This window comes from Montipora capricornis, chromosome 11, assembly GCF_036669925.1.
Source record: "Montipora capricornis isolate CH-2021 chromosome 11, ASM3666992v2, whole genome shotgun sequence".
In the NCBI taxonomy this organism is placed as follows: domain Eukaryota; kingdom Metazoa; phylum Cnidaria; class Anthozoa; order Scleractinia; family Acroporidae; genus Montipora; species Montipora capricornis.
In genome coordinates this window covers 16,067,172-16,086,045 of record NC_090893.1, presented here as the reverse complement: position 1 = coordinate 16,086,045, position 18,874 = coordinate 16,067,172, and the positions used below count along the sequence as shown (strand labels likewise).

At 40.1% G+C, this 18,874-nt stretch overlaps 2 protein-coding genes across 2 annotated transcripts in view; both read left to right on the top strand.

Moving 5' to 3' along the window:
* LOC138023117 (tetratricopeptide repeat protein 28-like) overlaps positions 1 to 10,096 on the top strand; it is a 22,390-nt gene extending 12,294 nt beyond the window's left edge. Inside the window, exons 3-4 of the mRNA XM_068870148.1 lie at positions 4,815 to 8,002; positions 9,026 to 10,096. Of these exons, the coding sequence (XP_068726249.1) occupies positions 4,877 to 7,978 (3,102 nt within the window). The 5' untranslated portion in view covers positions 4,815 to 4,876 and the 3' untranslated portion in view covers positions 7,979 to 8,002; positions 9,026 to 10,096. The remainder of the gene's footprint in view (positions 1 to 4,814; positions 8,003 to 9,025) is intronic.
* Positions 10,097 to 15,842: 5,746 nt separating this feature from the next.
* LOC138024221 (ankyrin repeat and SAM domain-containing protein 3-like) lies at positions 15,843 to 18,658 on the top strand. The gene has a single exon (XM_068871337.1). The coding sequence runs from the start codon at positions 16,222 to 16,224 to the stop codon at positions 17,272 to 17,274; it is 1,053 nt and encodes a 350-aa protein (XP_068727438.1). The 5' UTR covers positions 15,843 to 16,221; the 3' UTR covers positions 17,275 to 18,658.
* The last annotated feature ends 216 nt before the right edge of the window (positions 18,659 to 18,874 follow it).

Below are 18,874 nucleotides of genomic sequence, written 5' to 3'. Positions count from 1 at the left end.
ATTATTATTATTATTATTATTATTATTATTATTATTATTATTATTATTATAAGGCCTAGGATATCAATCAGATTTTCCCGCATTAACAACAAAACCGTCACGGGCATGATCCGATCGAACCAACGAACTGCGACCGGTTCCAACACCATCATAAAAAAAAAGTTATAGGTACGCCCAGGGATCTTCAAAGAGTTTACGAAAATTTTAATAACTTAGTGAAAATGATTGGTGCACTGGACAGGCTGAATGGCAAAACCGTGAACTTGGAAATATTTGGTTACACCTGGATCAAAATCCCCCAAAAAAGCAAAAATGCGTGATGCACTGGAAAGAAAAACGCATTGACGGCGGGGTGGACACAAATGGTATTTTGTAACCCTCCTGAATTAAACTTAAGACGAAATCAGTCGCGGAGATGGTTTACCAGAATACCACACTTTTAATAACCCCCCTTTAACCGATACCTTCACAGAATCACCAGAAAGAACAGGCATGGTCGACTCACACTCAAAAGTTTTATGCTTCATATGAAACTCTTCGGTATCAAATTCCACGGAGCCAACGAAGCAATTAACAAAGGAGGGAACACTCTTACCTTGATCCTTAGTATCTAGTCATTACTTATCTATATTAACTCCCAATAACCGCAAACTGTGGGACGGTGCATTCCGATCTCCAATGGCCAAACTTCCCGCAAGCAAATTTGGTGAAAGATTTCGTTAAACGGCGAGGAGCAGGGAGCCATTGATTGCGAGAACAAGCAAAATTAGGACCCACAGAAGCAGTGCGAGGAGAGGCGAATGGAAAGGGACACGAAGAAGAAGAATGATTTGAAGAAGCACGTTTCGCAGCCTTTTTCGCAAGCACAGGTTTAACCGCCTTTTCAACCCTCTCCTCCGCGAGACGGAGATGCGTTTTTTGTCACCGAGTTGCGTTTTTGTCACCGAGTTATGGTTGTTAGGGTCCCTAGCTACCTGCTAATGTTTTACAAAAAACTACCTAGAGCAAAAGGCAACAGCAGTGCGAGAAGGGTCAGTTCTTCATTCTGATTGTAGTTAAAAAGTCAAAGGAATATACATCTTCATAAAAATGGCTTCCTCAAAAGCGAACATACAAAACTGATAAAGCCAAATTAAGCTAAACATTGTAACCAACTAATACTGCAAGTATCGCAAACAGAGCAAGTTATGAGCAAAAGAAAAAACAGACTGGTAACTCATGAAGCTCAATTTTAACTAGTAACTTGCACAAAAATATTTTTAAAGTTTTGTTTTTTTCCTTTAATACGTCTCTTGTTCCGTCTTTACACTAGTACATGAATTTAACGTACTTACGTACGTACATAATTTATTTAACGAGGATATACGCTTAGCTTGAGAGCGTAGTCTACAGCTATTTCACCTAATGACTAATTAAAACCTAACAACTGAACAATACTATTATCACAATTCATAAGGTAAAATCACGGATTAAATACTGATTAAAACTATTTAAAACTATTATTACAATATTATACCGCCGCAGTCAAAATACTATTAAAACTAATGTTACAAGTTCTAATACCCGAAATTTCACGATCTAATTCTGTTTACTATTTCGTTGGTGCCTACTTTTATTCTAATGTTATTTGATAGTTCATTCCATTTCTTGGCTGCAAAATATCTCCATGACTTGAGTCCATGTTGGGTAGTGTTAACTCAAAGTGCCCCTAATCCCAAAATATGCAGGATATTGCACTGAGTATTTTTGTCTCCCCTTCCTGCCTGGAGCTTTAATTGGACATCGTTTGGTTAACTCGTAATCGCAATGTTAGGGCCGATTTCTTTAGCAAGGTTGTTGAATCGCATTGCTGCCATTTTTTAATTTTCTAACAAATCCTGCCATTTTATAGGCTTGGGAAGTTGCGAAAATCCAAGCATCTTATCTTCACGACCAAGTTAGAAGGGGAGTGGGTCTATTCCTGATTTGACGTCACATACTGAGTTTCATTGCATTACCTCTTCGTAAAAATGCATGCAAAGTAGATTGTGACGTCAAACCAGGAATAGACCCACTCCCCTTCTGACTCTGTCGTGAACAGAAGATGCTTAGATTTTCGCAACTTCCCAAGCCTATAAAATGGCAGGACTTGTTAGAAAAAAGGAAAAAATGGCCGCAATTCGTCCCCGAACAGGTGCAAAGATTAATTTTAGCGAGAAAAATATTTTGGGGTTAGGGGCACTTTAAGGTAAAGATAAAACATATTCTTGGTGCCTGAGATTGAACTTACACGAGCGTAAACTACTAAGATTCCTAATTGCCCGTGGCGCTTTGTTCGATATGCTATTATGTATTGTCAATAACATGTCTTGAATTCTTCGGAAGGTAGTCTTATCCTTTCCAAGAGATGCTGATAGGATGCATGTTTATCATTACAGACATTTCTCAACGCCCTTTCGTTGAATTTTTCAATTTTTGTGTTTGTTTTTCCGCAATGCTGCCAAACTTGGTTGCAGTAAAGAAAATTTGGTAGTATGAACGAGCGATATAGCAATTGGTAAAATGTTCTTCAGTCTATTAGGAGCGTTTATTTGGGCACTCACTTTGCGACAAATACTCGGGACACGATCGTCAAATTTTAGCTTACTGTCGAGTACAACCCTGCATTGTGTTATTTTATACGCCAAATCACTTATAAGAATGTTAAACAATATAGGTCCCAAGACAGAGCCTTGAGGGACTCCTCTTAACACCGCTTCCCACGTGGAGGAGGCGGTACCGAGCTTCACTCTTTGATGGCGAGAAGAGAGATATCTTCGCATTATAGATAACGCATGATCACTTAAGCCATAGAAGTTAAGTCATGTGCTAGACAGTTAAAGGCCTTACTTAATCCATGGCTATTGTGCCGATATTGTTATGACTTCCACTGTTCAGTAAGTGCAAGGAGTGCCTTCGGGCACCCATGATATTTTCTGTATTCAAACATAAAATCATGAACAATCTTCTCAAAATGAACTGTCAAATGTTGATGAATAAGATGTTCAAAGATCCTGGACACAGCTGGAAGAACTCAAATTGTGAGTCCTTTTTATGGTGTGGTACGACCTCTCTTCGTTTCCAGGAGTCAGGGGCTGCTCTCCAAGTGATAATAGTATTAATTAGATGACTAAGAGGCCGTGTAATTGATGGAATAGACGCCTTGAGTGCACGAGGTGATATGTGGTCATGACCAGTTGCTTTGTTCGCTTTCATTCTCTGTAGAAAACTCATGATTAATTAAATTGAACTCTAACTGTTTATTTCGATTCCAGTTCCTTGGAATATTTGACAGATGCGGTTAATTTTCAAGAGAAGTGTACGGTTGGATGTCCAGGATTTCTGTCACATTTTTAAAATAACTATTCAACTTGATTCTGATCTTTAATTATTTTATTGCTCTCTTTGAGCGTGATATCTTCACTTGGTGCGCATCTTCCTGAATGCATCAGACGACAAATTGAGTTCCAGAATTCTGTGACTACTGGCTTTACGTATTTCTGGGATGATAAATTTCGGAGCCTTCCCTGACTTTGCTGCATTTGACGGGGGCATGGTGATCCAATACGTTTTTATATAACTCTTTTCATGCCTAGTAGATGTCATCCTGATGTCATCAAATACGTAAGCCGGCACATAAAAAGCAACGAGCTGCAGATATTTCTTAAATTCCTCAGTCATCACAGTTGAACTTTTTAAAACACCTTCCTTTTATTAGGCCGGCTTTCGGCTTCAATAAATTCTTATTAAAATTGTGTGAATTAGCATATGGTCACTCAATTTAACAGACACAGACTAAATTTTTTTTTTGCCTGCTACGTTCGTCCCGTCTTTACACTACACGGATTACACGAGAGACGCATGATTTGTCTGGACGACTTATACGTCTCAAGCATATAAACGGCCAATTGTGACGTGACCAGCAGCCTCTTCCACTGGAAACATGTTAGGATTTCGATATGCTCATTAGAAGTTTCTGGATCGAAAAAACACCGAGTAACCTAGTATCCAGACAAAGAACTGTAGTGAAATAGAGGCGAGCGACTTTTTTTGGCTAAGTTGGTTCAGATAGTGGATGAATTTAGAACCCTTAGATAAGTCTATTTCATGCAGATTTCTACCGAGAATGTAATCTCTGGGCTTCAAATTCTGTTAAAATGCGACATAGGCCGAAACATAGAAACAAATAAAAACAATAATAATAACGAGATTTGCATCAATGCAAGAAAGTTACCGAAACATGGATACATTACAATCCTAATGACGTCAACCTGGTCTTGTTTATGTTGGCTACATACCGGCAGCATTTCATGCCAGAGAGTTTTAGATAAGAAAGATAAAAATATGATGCCATCCATTTCCTGCACAGCCTTTTCCTCATTCCATAATAGAATTTCGGTTTAAACTGTTTCCTTCATTATTGTATCACAATTTTTATTCGTCTTGAATCCTTTATTAAGCCACCCGGGGCACTTATTTATTTCAAGCAAATTTGAGAGGGGGAGGTTGCTAGAGAAATGGGGGGCTTATTTGAGAGGTAAGGGGAGGGGGGGAAGGACTTAATAGAAGATTTAATAGAGGATTTAGGGTACCCAAGTGTCTTGTCATATTACAAAATATATTCCTTTTTATTCCGTAACTTCTCCTTAAACCGAAATCATTTTTCCAAAAACCTTCATGACGAAAGGCAGTTCGTTTCAAAATACCGGCTTAAGAAAGTTATTCCTTCATTGTTCAATTGATCTTGCTAATTTGGCATTTGTAGTCCAGGCATTAAACTTCTTTTGCTCATTTAGCCTCTAGGTGCAGCCCAGCTTTCTGAAAGAAAATTTAACTTTCCCGATTCTGAGTGTAAAGAATGGTGGACAGAACGCTGAACGTTTTGGACCAGCTTCTGCAAGAACTTAGCGTTGCAAAAAAAGAAGGGAAAAGAAGAGAGGAGGGTATTGCTTGTTTCAATCTGGGCAACTACTTTCGTGGCGTCGCCAATTTTAAACAGGCCATAAGAAATTACACTGAAGCATTAACCATTTTTAAGGAAATAGGTCTCAGGAACTGGGAGAGAAAAGTTTATTGGAATATCGGCATTGCTTATCAAAGTGTAGGCAATTTTAAGCAAGCCAAAGAGTACCACACACAAGACCTCAGTATTGCAAAAGAACTAGAGGATAGGGCCGGAGAAGGAAGTGCCTATTGCAATCTCGGCATCACTTTTAGACATCTGGGAGATTTTAAGCTAGCCATAGAGTACCACAAAAAATATCTCAGTATTGCGACAGAGGTAGGGAATAGGGCCGCAGAAGGAAGAGCCTATGGCAATCTTGGCATCGCTTTTAATGATCTGGGAGATTTTAAGCAAGCTATAGAGTACCACAAAAAAGATCTCAGTATTGAGAAAGAAGTAGGGGATAGGGCCGGAGAGGGAATAGCCTATTGCAATCTCGGCATCGCTTTTGATAATCTGGGAGATTTTAAGCAAGCCATAGAGTACCACAAAAAATATCTCAGTATTGCGACAGAAGTAGGGAATAGGGCTGCAGAAGGAAAAGCCTATTGCAATCTTGGAATCGCTTTTGGAAATCTGGGAGATTTTAAGCAAGCCATAGAGTACCACACACAACATCTGAGTATTGCAAAAGAAGTAGGGAATAGGCCTGGAGAAGGAAAAGCCTATTGCAATCTTGGAATCGCTTTTGGAAATCTGGGAGATTTTAAGCAAGCCTTAGAGTACCACACACAAGATCTAAATATTGCAAAAGAAGTAGGGGATAGGGCCGGAGAAGGAAAAGCCTATTGCAATCTCGGCAACGCTTTCGATGATCTGGGAGATTTTAAGCAAGCCATAGAGTACCACACACAAGATCTGAGTATTGCAAAAGAAGTAGGGGATAGGGCCGGAGAAGGAAAAGCCTATGGGAATCTCGGGAACGCTTTCGATGATCTGGGAGATTTTAAGCAAGCCATAGAGTACCACACACAACATCTGAGTATTGCAAAAGAAGTAGGGGATAGGGCCGGAGAAGGAAAAGCCTATTGCAATCTCGGCAACGCTTTCGATGATCTGGGAGATTTTAAGCAAGCCTTAGACTACCACACACAACATCTGAGTATTGCAAAAGAAGTAGGGGATAGGGCCGGAGAAGGAAAAGGCTATTGCAATCTCGGCAACGCTTATAAATCTCTGGGCAAATTTGAAAAAGCCATAGTGTACCACACACAAGATCTGAGTATTGCAAAAGAAGTAGGGGATAGGGCCGGAGAAGGAAAAGCCTATTGCAATCTCGGCATCGCTTTTTTAAATCTGGGAGATTTTAAGCAAGCCATAGAGTACGCCACACAAGATCTGAGTTTTGCGAAAGAAGTTGGGGATAGGGCCGGGGAAGGGAGAGCCTATGGCAATCTCGGGGATTATTATTATCATACAGGTGAACTTGAAAATGCGCTTCACTGTGATGAACGACATCTTATTATTTCCAAGATTACGGAGGATCCAATTGGGCAGGGAACTGCTTCTTTTAGGCTTGGTCGTGTTCATGAATCTTCAGGCTCCTTGTGCAAAGCTCTTAATTACTATCGTTTGAGTGTAAAACATTTTGATGGAACAAGGCGTCTTCTTCAGTCACAAGATGCGTGGAAAATAAGCTTTCGTGACACAAAGCAGTTTGCGTACACCGCTCTGTGGACAGCACTGTTGAAGAATGGAGAGGTTGATGAGGCTTTGTATGCCGCTGAGCAAGGACGAGCGCAGGCCTTGGCAGACATTTTGAAGATGCAATACGGCGTTGATGAAGAAGCGGCCTCGGCAGTTACGATGAAGGCTGTAATAAAAGATTTACCTTCACAGACAGTTTTCACAGCACTCAAAGGGAACACGATCAGTTTCTGGCTGCTAAGAGAAAGTGGCGAGATAAACTTTAGACAAAAGGAAATCGAAACTGGAAGTGCTGACTCACTGATGCGAAGTACTTTGGAACAGATTAGGGCGGGGACCGTTGTGCGATGCGAGAATCGCTCGCTTGACAGACAATGCAGTGAATTTTCGCATAGTAGAGAAGCTGTTGAGGAAAACGTTCAGTCCTTGAGCATCTCTGTGAACCCTTTGGAGGCCTTGTATAATGTCTTAATCAGTCCTATCGCAGACTTGTTGCAGTGTGATGACTTAGTCTTTGTTCCTGATGGACCATTTTGCTTGGCTCCTTATTCGGCATTGAGTGACTCTGTCAGGATCCGTACTATTCCCTCGCTGACCGCTTTAAAAGTGATCGCTGGTGCAACTGACGAGTTCTACAGTAAGAGTGAAGCGCTGCTTGTGGGCGATCCGTACTTGGAAGAAGTCACTTACGGCACTGGTGAACCCATGTTTGAACAGTTGCCATGCGCAAAAAAAGAGGTGGAGATGATTGGAGAACTTCTGCAGACCGAGCCTCTCACTGGCAGAAATGCAACGAAGGCTCAGGTGCTAAAACGAATGATGTCAGCTGCCTTAATCCACATTGCTGCACACGGAGATGTCCCATTTGGAGAAATTGCTTTAGCCCCAAATCCTAAACGCACATCCCAGGTCCCCGAACAAGAAGATTACATGTTAACAATGAGCGATGTTTACGCAGTTCGCCTTCAGGCAAAACTGGTTGTGCTCAGTTGCTGTCATAGTGGCCAGGGGGAGGTGAAATCTGAGGGTGTGGTGGGAATAGCCAGGGCTTTCCTGTGTGCTGGTGCTCGGTCTGTTCTGGTGTCACTCTGGCCAATTGATGATGTGGCGACCTTGATATTCATGAAATGTTTCTATCAAAACTTGGCAGATAGAAAAAGTGCAAGTTTAGCCCTCCACCATGCAATGAAATCTCTTCGGGAGAAGAAAGAATACTCCGCCCTAAAATACTGGGCGCCATTTGTGCTCATCGGCGATGACGTCACCTTTGAATTTGGGCAACGCGAACATGCTGAACATTATACATAATCAGCAAGTTGTCGAAAGGAGCAGGTACGTTCTTCACTGAGAAATGGTTTCAAAATTGTTCGCTAATGTAGTTGTTTTACTAACTCCTTTGGCTAGTACCTGAAATCAATATTGTCTGTGTTGCCGGTAAAATCCGTTTTCAGGTTGAATCCGTTTTTACCGAAGTTAAATTGGTGATCCCTATTTTACGTTGGTTGAATAGGCACTCAGACGAATTGAAGAAAGATTTTAGAACTGAAATTAAGCCCAGAGAAAAATTAGGATCAGGTTAGGGTTACTTTTGCTTGTTATGCATGGATATCAATTGACTTTTAATATAAAAGAAATAATGAAAAGAACTGTGTTGGGTTGAGCATGTTTGTCCTTGTAGTGTTGTAGTCAAGATACAAAACTATGGATCTGGAGGGTCATAGTTCAAATACCGGTGACTGCATAGTACAGTTCTTTGTTCTCTTACTTTGTCGTAATGTTGAGACTTAATGGAAAGTGAATAAATACAGAAACCGATGAGCTAGTAGGAAGCATTAAGATGATGCCTAAGAAAGAGAGAGAGAGAGAGAGAGAGAGAGAGAGAGAGAGAGAGTGTGTGTGTGTGTGTGTGTGTAGGGGAAGGTATAAGTGTTTTCAATCCTTTTAGGGGGATTGACTAGGTAGAGTATATATTCAACCTAGGTAAAATGAGGATCGCCAATTTAACCTGCAGGTAAAAAGGGATTCAACATGAGAACGGATTTTACCGGCAACATCTGCATTCACCAGGTCGGATATTTGAGCCTATGTGCAGATAGCTATAGCTGTTTGAACCCTGCTATAAGACTGACGTGAAATCGCTGATTGCCAGTTGCGTATGTAAAGTGAAGTTAGCCTTTTAGGGTTCACAGCCTACATGTCACATTCTCACTTAGTTGAAGAAGAATTGTTGATATGAACTGAGCACAACTGGGTTCATGAATTAAGGTAACTCTTTTAATTACTTACCAATTAAAACGAAAGTCCGTAATGCCATTTAACCTACTATTTGCTTCTTTCGTTTCTTTTATATTTCAGAAACGACGTCCAAAACGTAGGAAAAGTACGTGGCTTGTGATACGTCGATATGGGATTTTCCTTTTTTCGATTATATGAGTTATTGAAAAAAAAAATTCATGATAGCCTTCATACCTCAGTATCGGTCAAGGTAGATAAAAGACGTATATTTTTTTCAAAGTACGTTTGAAAACTTATTTTAGTTTACATGTACCATGAAATTTCAATGGTATTAAGATACAATCAAAAACCTTACAATTGTTCCTTTTTGTGTTAGCATCTGTGCAAGGAACAAGGATTAAATAATTACTTGATTTAAATCAAGGACTTGGCAAAACGGTTTCCTTCCATGACTGAGGATCTAGCGGCCGTGTTATTTTGGCCTTCAAATACTTCAAAATAGCTCCAAGCGTTTGCAGTATGTTTGTCGGGTATTCTCAGGCTTTTTCATGAAGATGGGACAACTATACGTCTTTAGTTTGGTATACCAACATTTTTTATATTTAAGATCAAGTGACGGTCTCGAGGAATGTATATTTTCTGAGGGAGCGTTCTTTTGGTACTATTCCGTTTTGGCAATGAATGGAATACTATTGTGTTCATTCTGCTCCCGATAGCACAATGAACGGAATGACCGGAACATGGTTCACTCGGAATAGGAAGAATATGACTTCTTTTGGGAAAGTTTTGGCGGGAAATGATACGTAGCCGGCTAGTCGCCCGCCGGCGGCTTGAAGTTTGTAAAAATTGGAATGGAATAGCGATGCAAACTGTCTGCTGTAGATACGGGTGTGCTGGCCTCTCTTCTGTTTCTTTACCGCTGCTAGAACAAGAAGAGCTGTAACTTTGTGTTAATAAAGAAAAAGTGCCCTCGCCTGGTCAAAGGAAATGATGTTGGCATTAATTGGTTTGTGCAAAAACCACGAACCTTTTATCAATTAAGTCGACATCAAGAAGAAGAGCGGATGGGAACACATTTGCACTACGCAAAGCACTGAAAGCACTCACATGTACAAAAAATTCTTCGTCATCTTGCCCCTTAAGGTTTCCAGCAAATGAAGCAAACCGAAGAATCGAGAAAACCGCCAAAAAACTGGTACTGGCCATATTTCAACATTTCGTGTTCCAAACTTTTGGGAAACCTTTTTCACTCGCCATACCAACGCAATTGGCGCATGCGCAGATACAATGGTTCCCAGGTCACCTTCGCGAACAGTATTTTCCGTTTTCAGAATATGTGTTCTTTTGCAAATTGATATTCCGTGTATTCTGTTATTCCTAATCAGGAATGAGAATAGTCAAGATACTCCCGAAAGAATGCACCCTCAGATTCTGTAAGGCTGGCCAAGGCCAAATAATCAAATTAACCGTTTTGGGGGCAAACGTCTAGAAGGTAAGAACCTAGGAAAGTAGAAATAACTAGAATTGCTTAATCCTCTAATTAATCAGTTGGTTAGATCGTCTCACCGGCATCGCGAGGTCACGGATTCAAACCCCGTTGAAGTCCTGAAATTTTCAAGCTTTCCTAACCAATTGCTAAAGTTAAGTCCATAGCCGAACGGCGCAGATCATAGATTCACTTGATTGATATACATAGAAAGCAAGCATGCAAAAGTTTCTAGGGACTAGAATCAAAAGTGTCTTACAACGTAAAAAAAACGTCTAGATCTCTTTGCGCGATTTCTTTGGGAAAACGTCGGGAAGGTTGAAAACTACGAAATGAAAGTGTTGCTTGTTAAGTTTTCTTCTGCAGTCTTCAAACTTTCAGTACATACTAGTTAGGAGAGGACAATCAATGCCTAGATTGACTAATGAACACTATGTAGGAACGAAGAGAGGATGGTGAGAGAGAACTCATCTCGCACATGGTCCTCTTCCTATTGGATTTTTTTTACAATCTAAATTTAACCCGTGGTCATGATGCGGCTAATTTAAGGAAGACACCTGTCCCCAGTTGTTGTTCAAAAGGTGGGTAACACTATCCACTGGATAGCGCAATTGGTTTCGCTATGGTTTATTCACTGGATATTTAACAATTAGACCCGTGGCCCTTGAGGGCGAAAGGTCTAATAGCGCAATTGGTTTCACTATGACTTATCCACTGGATAGCGATTTATCCGGTGGATAGCGCAATCCATCATTCGAACAACTGGGGCCTGATTCGTTACTGAGCGAAAATGGAAAGAGGACCATGGGGCATTGGGATATGTTCTCTCCCCTCATCCTCTCTTTGTAGAGAGGTCATAGTCATAATCTAGTTATAGTCATAGTCTAGTTATCTTGTAAATAAACATATGAAACTTATAATGTCGTCTAGACTCCTGACTGGCCAGGGACTTACTTTTAGAGAAAGAGGAAGAAGAAGAAGAATTGCGTAGTGTATTATAAACAAATTGCGATTTTAAGACGGCAATACCACACTATATTGACGGCTAGTTGTCGATATAATGTGGTATTGCCGTCTCAAAATCGCAATTAGTTTTGTATCGCGATCAATTATTTATAAGGATAAATAAAACTGTAAACTAATCAACCCGCGCCTGATCGAAATTTCAATTCTTTTTTTCAATTTGTTTGCGTACGTCAGCAACCCAATTCAGTGCAACGATGTCAATTTCAACATTAGAACCAATCACAGGCCGCAAAAGTGAGACGGCAATACCACGAAATATTGACGGCTCGCGCATAGGCAAAACTATAAGAAGATCGCGATACTCTATTTTATTGTCCGTCAATACTGACCTTCAGACTGGAGTACGAGTTTTCTGTACTGAGCGCGCGCGCATTAGGTTTAAAGAACGAGATTTTTCGAAATGCGCATGCTCAGAACTGAGAACTTATACTCGCAGTTGTCCTCGTGATGCAATCTGAAGGTGGCTTATATAAACATAAGTGCACATTGGTTACCATAGCTACAGCAAAAAGTGCTTTATTGAGTTTTTATTATTTCGTTTGTTGCACAAAACATCAAGATTGCTTATAATTATCTGTGAATTCAGTGTACGCAAATTAGGTTTTATCAACGGAGTTGATAATGTAAATTGGCCATCGTACAGAGATTCAAAAACCTTTTAGAATCCGCTGTACGGTGACCAATTTACTTTATCAACTCCGTTGATAAAACCCAATTTTTGTATATTACTTTCCCACCGACGTAGCCCCACAGTTTCTATAGAAACTACCCCCTTCATTCATTTGTGGATTCATTAGCCATCAAACGAAGTCATGTACTGTCACCAGTGTGCATTTGGTTTTTTCTGACAGCTGTGGTTTTTACAGTTCCATTGGTCGAAACTAGTTTATGTCCACAACAAAATGCACTTGCCAGTCACTGTCTTCGTGGTGTTGTTCCAGTTATTTTTGGACACGACTTCTTGTCACTTAAAAAAGCAGTTTCAGCTCTAAACAAATGAAAGTTTAAAAAAAAGGATTTCTGGTACGATACAGATGGTCCCAGCTAAACGATTGATCTCCAAAACGGAAGTTTAACAGGTGTAAATCCCATATGTGATCTCATTTTCTTTTCTTCACATGCAGAGATGTAATTGGAATACCCGAGGGCTGTGTAATTTAATAATTCCCTCGGTTTTTTCCATCACCTTTTTTCAGGGAATTTCTGTTGAGGTCACTCCCGCGTCCGCCATGTTGTGAAAACCTAAACACTGATTAACTCGATAACCCCTGGACGCCTCACAACTAGTAACGAATGCAGGGCAAAATGTTGCAACGCGGGCTACACGAGTGACAAAGTTCGCGAGTTTGTCGCGAAAAATTTAATTCATTCAATTTCTCGCGACTTTTTTTCTGCGATTTTTTCAGCTGTCGCACCACCTGTGCGAAGGTGGCTACACGGGTGACGCACCGCGCGCTGGCGACACGACAATTTTCCAAAAAATTACATCACCATCGCAAGAAAAAAATCCCTCGTGTAAACTCGTGATTAACGAAAGATTTCCCCTAAACACCCGAAAATAACGTGACATAGCTCCTTTAAGGAAGACACCTGGTTGGTTTTCATTGGCTGCATCAGGCCATCATGGGAACGAGACCAAAAGAACTTTCACAGCATGGCGTGGGGATGTGTTCTCTTACCTCATCCTCTCTTTGTAGGAACTCCTTAATTCAAATATGCTGTGTAATAATTAAAACTATTACAGGCAATACAAGACGATATAGTCATAGTCTAGTTATCTTGTAAATAAACATATGAAACTTATAATGTCGTCTACAAAAGAACATCCTGACAAGCCAGTGCTTTACTAATAGGGAATGAGAAGTAGTTGTTCATTCTATTTTAGTGTCCATCAATGTAAACATGAGCACGCATTGGTTACCGTAACTACAGTGAAAAGTGTTTCATTGACACCCGTTTAAAAGATTTTCTACCAATTTTTGTTATTTCCTTTTATTCAGGATTGTGTACAGTCTTGTATGAATTTAATATGGGCGAAAGCAGTTTTGATAGATTTATTGGTCGAAACGAAGTTATGTTCACAGCCAAATGCACTTGTTAATCTCTTCATGTGGTTGATGGAGATGTTTTTTCTTAACACGTCTTCTTGTCAATCAAAAAAAGCAGTTACAGTAGCTCTACGCCACGAAAAATGGCGGAATATTTTCCAGGTAATATTGAAAAAAATATCTGACAGCCAACGATATCTCAGTGTTATAATGCAGGTAGTCCCAGCTACATAAACGACCGTTCTCCCATGACGGCAATTTAAGGATAACGTGGATTTTGTCATCACATTAAAAAATAGATTCCATGTTGCCGTGCCTCTGTTCAGTAATAGATAACAGATGACGTCAAAATGTGGTAAGAACAGAAAGTGGCACACGAGGCGATAGCCGAGTGTGTCAATGATGTTCTTACAACATTTTGACGTCGTCTGTAATATTTTACTGAACAGACGCAGGGCAACATGGAATTTATTTGTTTTATATGATAAAGATTTAACTTTATTCGCATAAAAGCTGATGGTGACGTCAATCGTGGAGCTGTCCTCTAATGGATCATAGGCAAGGACCAATCAAAATGCGAGAATAACTCGGGGTATTATATAAAATCAGAAACCCATAAGGGTTGAAAAGTGTAACGGCCCCTTGTGTGCTGGGAAACAAGCTTCTGAATATTCAATTTGCTAAGTACCATATTTGGAACAACAAGAGCGAGGGGTTTCCAAATATGGTACTTAGCACTGAAACATTCAACCAATCAGTTCGCACTGAATATTCGGAAGCTGTGAAGGCGTGTTACACGTTTCAACCCTTATGGGTTTCTGAGAAAATGTGATATCATTTACTCAGCGCGTTTGCTTATCTCTCAGAGCGGGCCATATTCTACAGTACATCCTTTTGTTTTTGTTTCTTGATTCAAAGATCTAGAGATGTAAGAAATGTCTTGCTAACCATGCATTCTCGGGCGGTGCTATAAGTTTACAGCTGGCTGTTTTCTCAGTTCTGTTTATGTCCAGTTGTGAGAAACTGTACTAGGGAACAAAGGAGGGCGTAACCAATAGGTTCGTTAGCAAGAGGTCTACACTGGTCAAATAGGAAGAGATGATAAAAAAGTGGCCATTTTGAAAGTGATGGGAAAATGAATCATGGGTGCGTTTCATTCCACCGAAAGAAAGCTTAAGGAAGCAATGGAATGGAACAGAGAATTTCCTGAATAAAATCTCCGAAAATTGGATATGCCTCGTTAAATTGGCTTATCGTTCCGGTTACCAGAAACCAGGATTGCGATTCATTCTTACTCGGGTCAATTCGTCTTTATTCATTATTTTTTATTTATTAAACGGGAAAACCTGACTGACCTGGAGCGATCAACTGTGAAATTGTGCCTTTCCCAATTGAAATGTTTTGATTTAGACTGGTAAGTTCCCGAACTGATTTCTTCTTTTCAATCAACTAGATGAACATGATGGGATCGATGTGTTATTGAAATTCGGTCATTGTAAATATTGCAGCCCTTTGGAAATTCGAGCATGAACAAAGGTTATAAATGTTAGGGTACAAAAATGGAAACAGTAGTGGTACATCTGAACGTGTTGCAAGAGCGTTTAACCATAGCGATACGCCCCAACATTTCAGCCCCAGGCCCGCTTGTTCTAGCCCCGAGGTCTTCAACTCGATTTCAGGTAGCTGTGCGAATTATTTTACAACAGGACTGCTTTGTTTCAAATTTAAAAAATTGAGATAATGACAATTCATTTTCTCATCACAAACTTCAACTTAGTTATTTCACGCTCTGGTTTTGCAGAGTCCGGAGAGAACGTTTACTAAAGTCGAAGCATTATTATTTTGTATCATTGTTCAGTTGTGTTACCGTGACTGATGAATTAGTTAGGTTATGTATACAACACAGAGTGACGGGCTGATACCATTGTCTAACGCTTCATTGCCCTCCAAGAATACAAATTGTTTTGTAACACGTAACATTAAAAAAGGCACTCCGGGCCATACTTTACAATACAATACTTTATTTAACAAGGGTAACACATTAACTTGAACAGTTTTCTAACATGTAGCCCCCAACTAAACGTACAAGTTTGCAACCGCATGAACTTCAGGCGTCTTTAGGCAGTTGACCCCTTGAAGTCTGCAATTCAAGCGGTCGCAAGCTTGTGCGTTTATAATTATTTTTGCCAAAGTGGGTTCTTTTTTTATGCACTACGATTTCTCATCCTGGTTGCCGCCCCTCTATATGTTTAATTTGTTCTATGTATTAAGAACAACCGTTACGTGCTTTCATCTTGTAAAAGTACCGAGTAGAGCGTCCGCTCTCTGGAAGTCAATGTTTTATCAGCTTAGTGTTTGTACCCAGTTATTAAAAAGCGATTATATTGGTGTGACCTTGCATGACTGTATTGACATCAACTTCATAGGTCTCCGGCGAAGCTCGAGATGTACTGTATCATTTTATAGTTTTCATTTCAGAGCTGGATTCATGATTATGTGAATACTGAATTAAGATTCTGGATCAATCAACTGACGAAATAAGTTGTTAAAAAAGGAACTAAATCGACGTCATTTGAATACAAGGAATGGGAGCTGCTTTCCCATTTGAATATGACGAACTAGACTCTTAATACTTCTCCAGACGGGGTTATGAACCGTTCTTGCTGCATCGCTTCAACCTGTCACAGAGATTTCAATTCACTCGCTGTTGACGAATCGTAAAGGTACTGGAGCTTCGGCTTATCAAAACGGTTACCATGTATTCGCCTTCTCTCCACCGAGCTATTTCTTCAGGAAGGCTGCACCAGACTCGTTTGTTGCTAGAAATCGGTTCGAAACCATCATTAGCAGACAATCAAGGGCGCACGCCGCTCATTTTAGCGGCTTGTCTAAAAGAACCGACGCTAGCTTTGCGTATTGCACGTCTTCTGTTAAGCCATGGAGCGCGAGCGGATTGCAAAGACCTTCTTGGTCGGACGGCGTTGTCTTACGCTTGCGAGAATGGTCATTGTAAACTGGTGAAGCTACTTTTGGATGATGATGATTTTGATGTCAACATGGCCGACATCGAAGGTAATACTCCCCTTATGTATGCTGCAATGTATGGCAATGTGCAAACGTTGCGTGAAATACTACACGTTATAGTCAATTACGGACTGAGCGTGGATTTGCGCAACAATAAAGGATTCTCTGCTTATTTGCTGGCGTCGAAAATGTCCCGCACGGAATGCGCTAGGATTCTAAAAGCAGAAGCTAGGGCTTCGGTGGGTGTACGAGATTCAGAATTCTTCTTAAACGACGAGGAATGGGCCAAAAAAGTGAATAAAAACTTCAAAAAAGAAAAAGTTAAACTTACAGTACGCAACACGCGTCTAAAAACCTCTCTTGGAGTTAGTCAGATTAGCGCAAACAACCCGCGGGTTTTATCCCGTTTAACAAATCGCAGTGAATTGGAGGTGACCTCGCAGGAAATGAAGACAGAAAATACGTGGTGTCTCCGTTCAGAGAGAGAAACTAACACTGAGTATGCGTCGACATTATCCGAAAGCTGTTCATCATATTTATCGGACAACCACCAAATCAGTGTTCCCACAATTGCCCGGGCGCAGTCTCATGATTTACACGCCATTTTCAGTCACTATACCACGATTAACTCCAGACCAGTGGTCACCATAGCTGATCATAGGTTTCTGGATCCTGCATCGCTAAAGCATGTAGACTTGAAGCCCCATTTAAAAGCTGCGCTCCAAAACAGTCATTCCAAACAATTAGGTAAGAAAAAGGTCCCCATTCCCATAAAGCAAAATTGATGCGTTTTTAATTATAGGCATGCGATTGGCTTGTGAACAGATTGTCTTTAGTCTCAAACTTCTTAAGTTATGTCCTTAAAAAATATATAATTATTCTACACCAAAATTAATAACTTGACCTGCACTATGCCAAAAAGCTTTGTGAGTTATTTCCGGAGGAGATCAAATCCTCCCCACACTCAAACAACAACATCAAAAAGCTTTATTTCCCTCTTGGTCATGTAGAAATGCGTGTTGTACAAAATATTCTATTGATAGAAAAGAGAGAGGGACTTAACTACTTCAAATAACCAGAGGGTTAAAAGGAGACAGGCAGTCAGATATTTGCTAACATAATACAAGTTTAAGTAAGCACACGCAGACAGCATTACTGAATAAATACCACACTAGAACGGTAATACCATAGAATGACTGGAAGGAATGCAGAACAGATAATATTATGTACTTAGTGACTGAGTGGGAGGGCCGGACGGGAAAATATTTGGTCAGGGCGTACGGACCGAGTGCACCAACATTCAGCCAAGAACGTTCTTAAAAGCTATGCGTTCGCGATTCGTGCGATATATCAGTTTTGCGTGTGAAATCTAACGTGGAATTCCCTCGTCAGGTGGTGAATTTTCCCATAGAATTCCAATTAGAGGAGCCTTGAAACTGACTGTTAGACTTACCACACATAGCTCTCACTCATTAGGAAGATAATAAGACCGTTTTTCGGCAAGTCTATTATTGTACATTGGTCTCTAGTAAAAAAAAATATAGATGAAAAGTAGTTGTAATTGAATTGATAAGTGAAATTTGCTCATAAACTGGTAGCAAGAGTGTCACAAGATCATCATAGACCTTCGATTTCATTAGAAATAAGTTTAACAACACATCGCGTTTCCTTAAATAACTGAGCAATATCCAAAAGGTATCTTAAATGTAAGACGTGAGATACTGCGTTTCTGGCGAGCTAACTGGCACAAAATATATATATACAATATGATCATGCCATGTGTGTACCCAAGGTGAAAAATTTGTGGTGGGTAGCGACATTTCCAAGAGTAAAAAGGTTTAGGACTTTTAAAATGGGATTGGTTGTAGCTAAGTGTATTTAGTTGGTAGTTAGTTGTGTAGTTAGTTGGTTGCAGTTCAGTTAAGCGCATTAGATCATATTTAAATGATTTTTTGCGCCTGTATAAATAATAAAGTTATGATTATTATTATTAGCTAACTCAGAGTTACATGAGTTACATCCCTCCCCCCACGTGTACCCTCAAAGCCCTTTCTTAGCAGCGACACGGAGTTTAAGATCTACGACGCGACGGTAACGAAAACGTCTGACTCATTCAAAATTGCACGTTTAGGTTTATCAATCATTTTCGTCATTATTTCGGTTTCTTAACTTTTGAAAACTAGCGCAACTTTCCAGGAACTGAATAATTAGGATATTTGGTGTTGAAGCTACGACAGAAAATTCAAATTCACTGCCTTGTGTTCACGTTCTCCTTAACGCTTAAGAATTGGTTATTTCACGTCGCAGATTTGCGGAAAACGTGAAAGAAATGTACAGAAATGAAAAATGCGCGTGCTGAGCGTGCAAAGTTATTGTTTTTGCTCA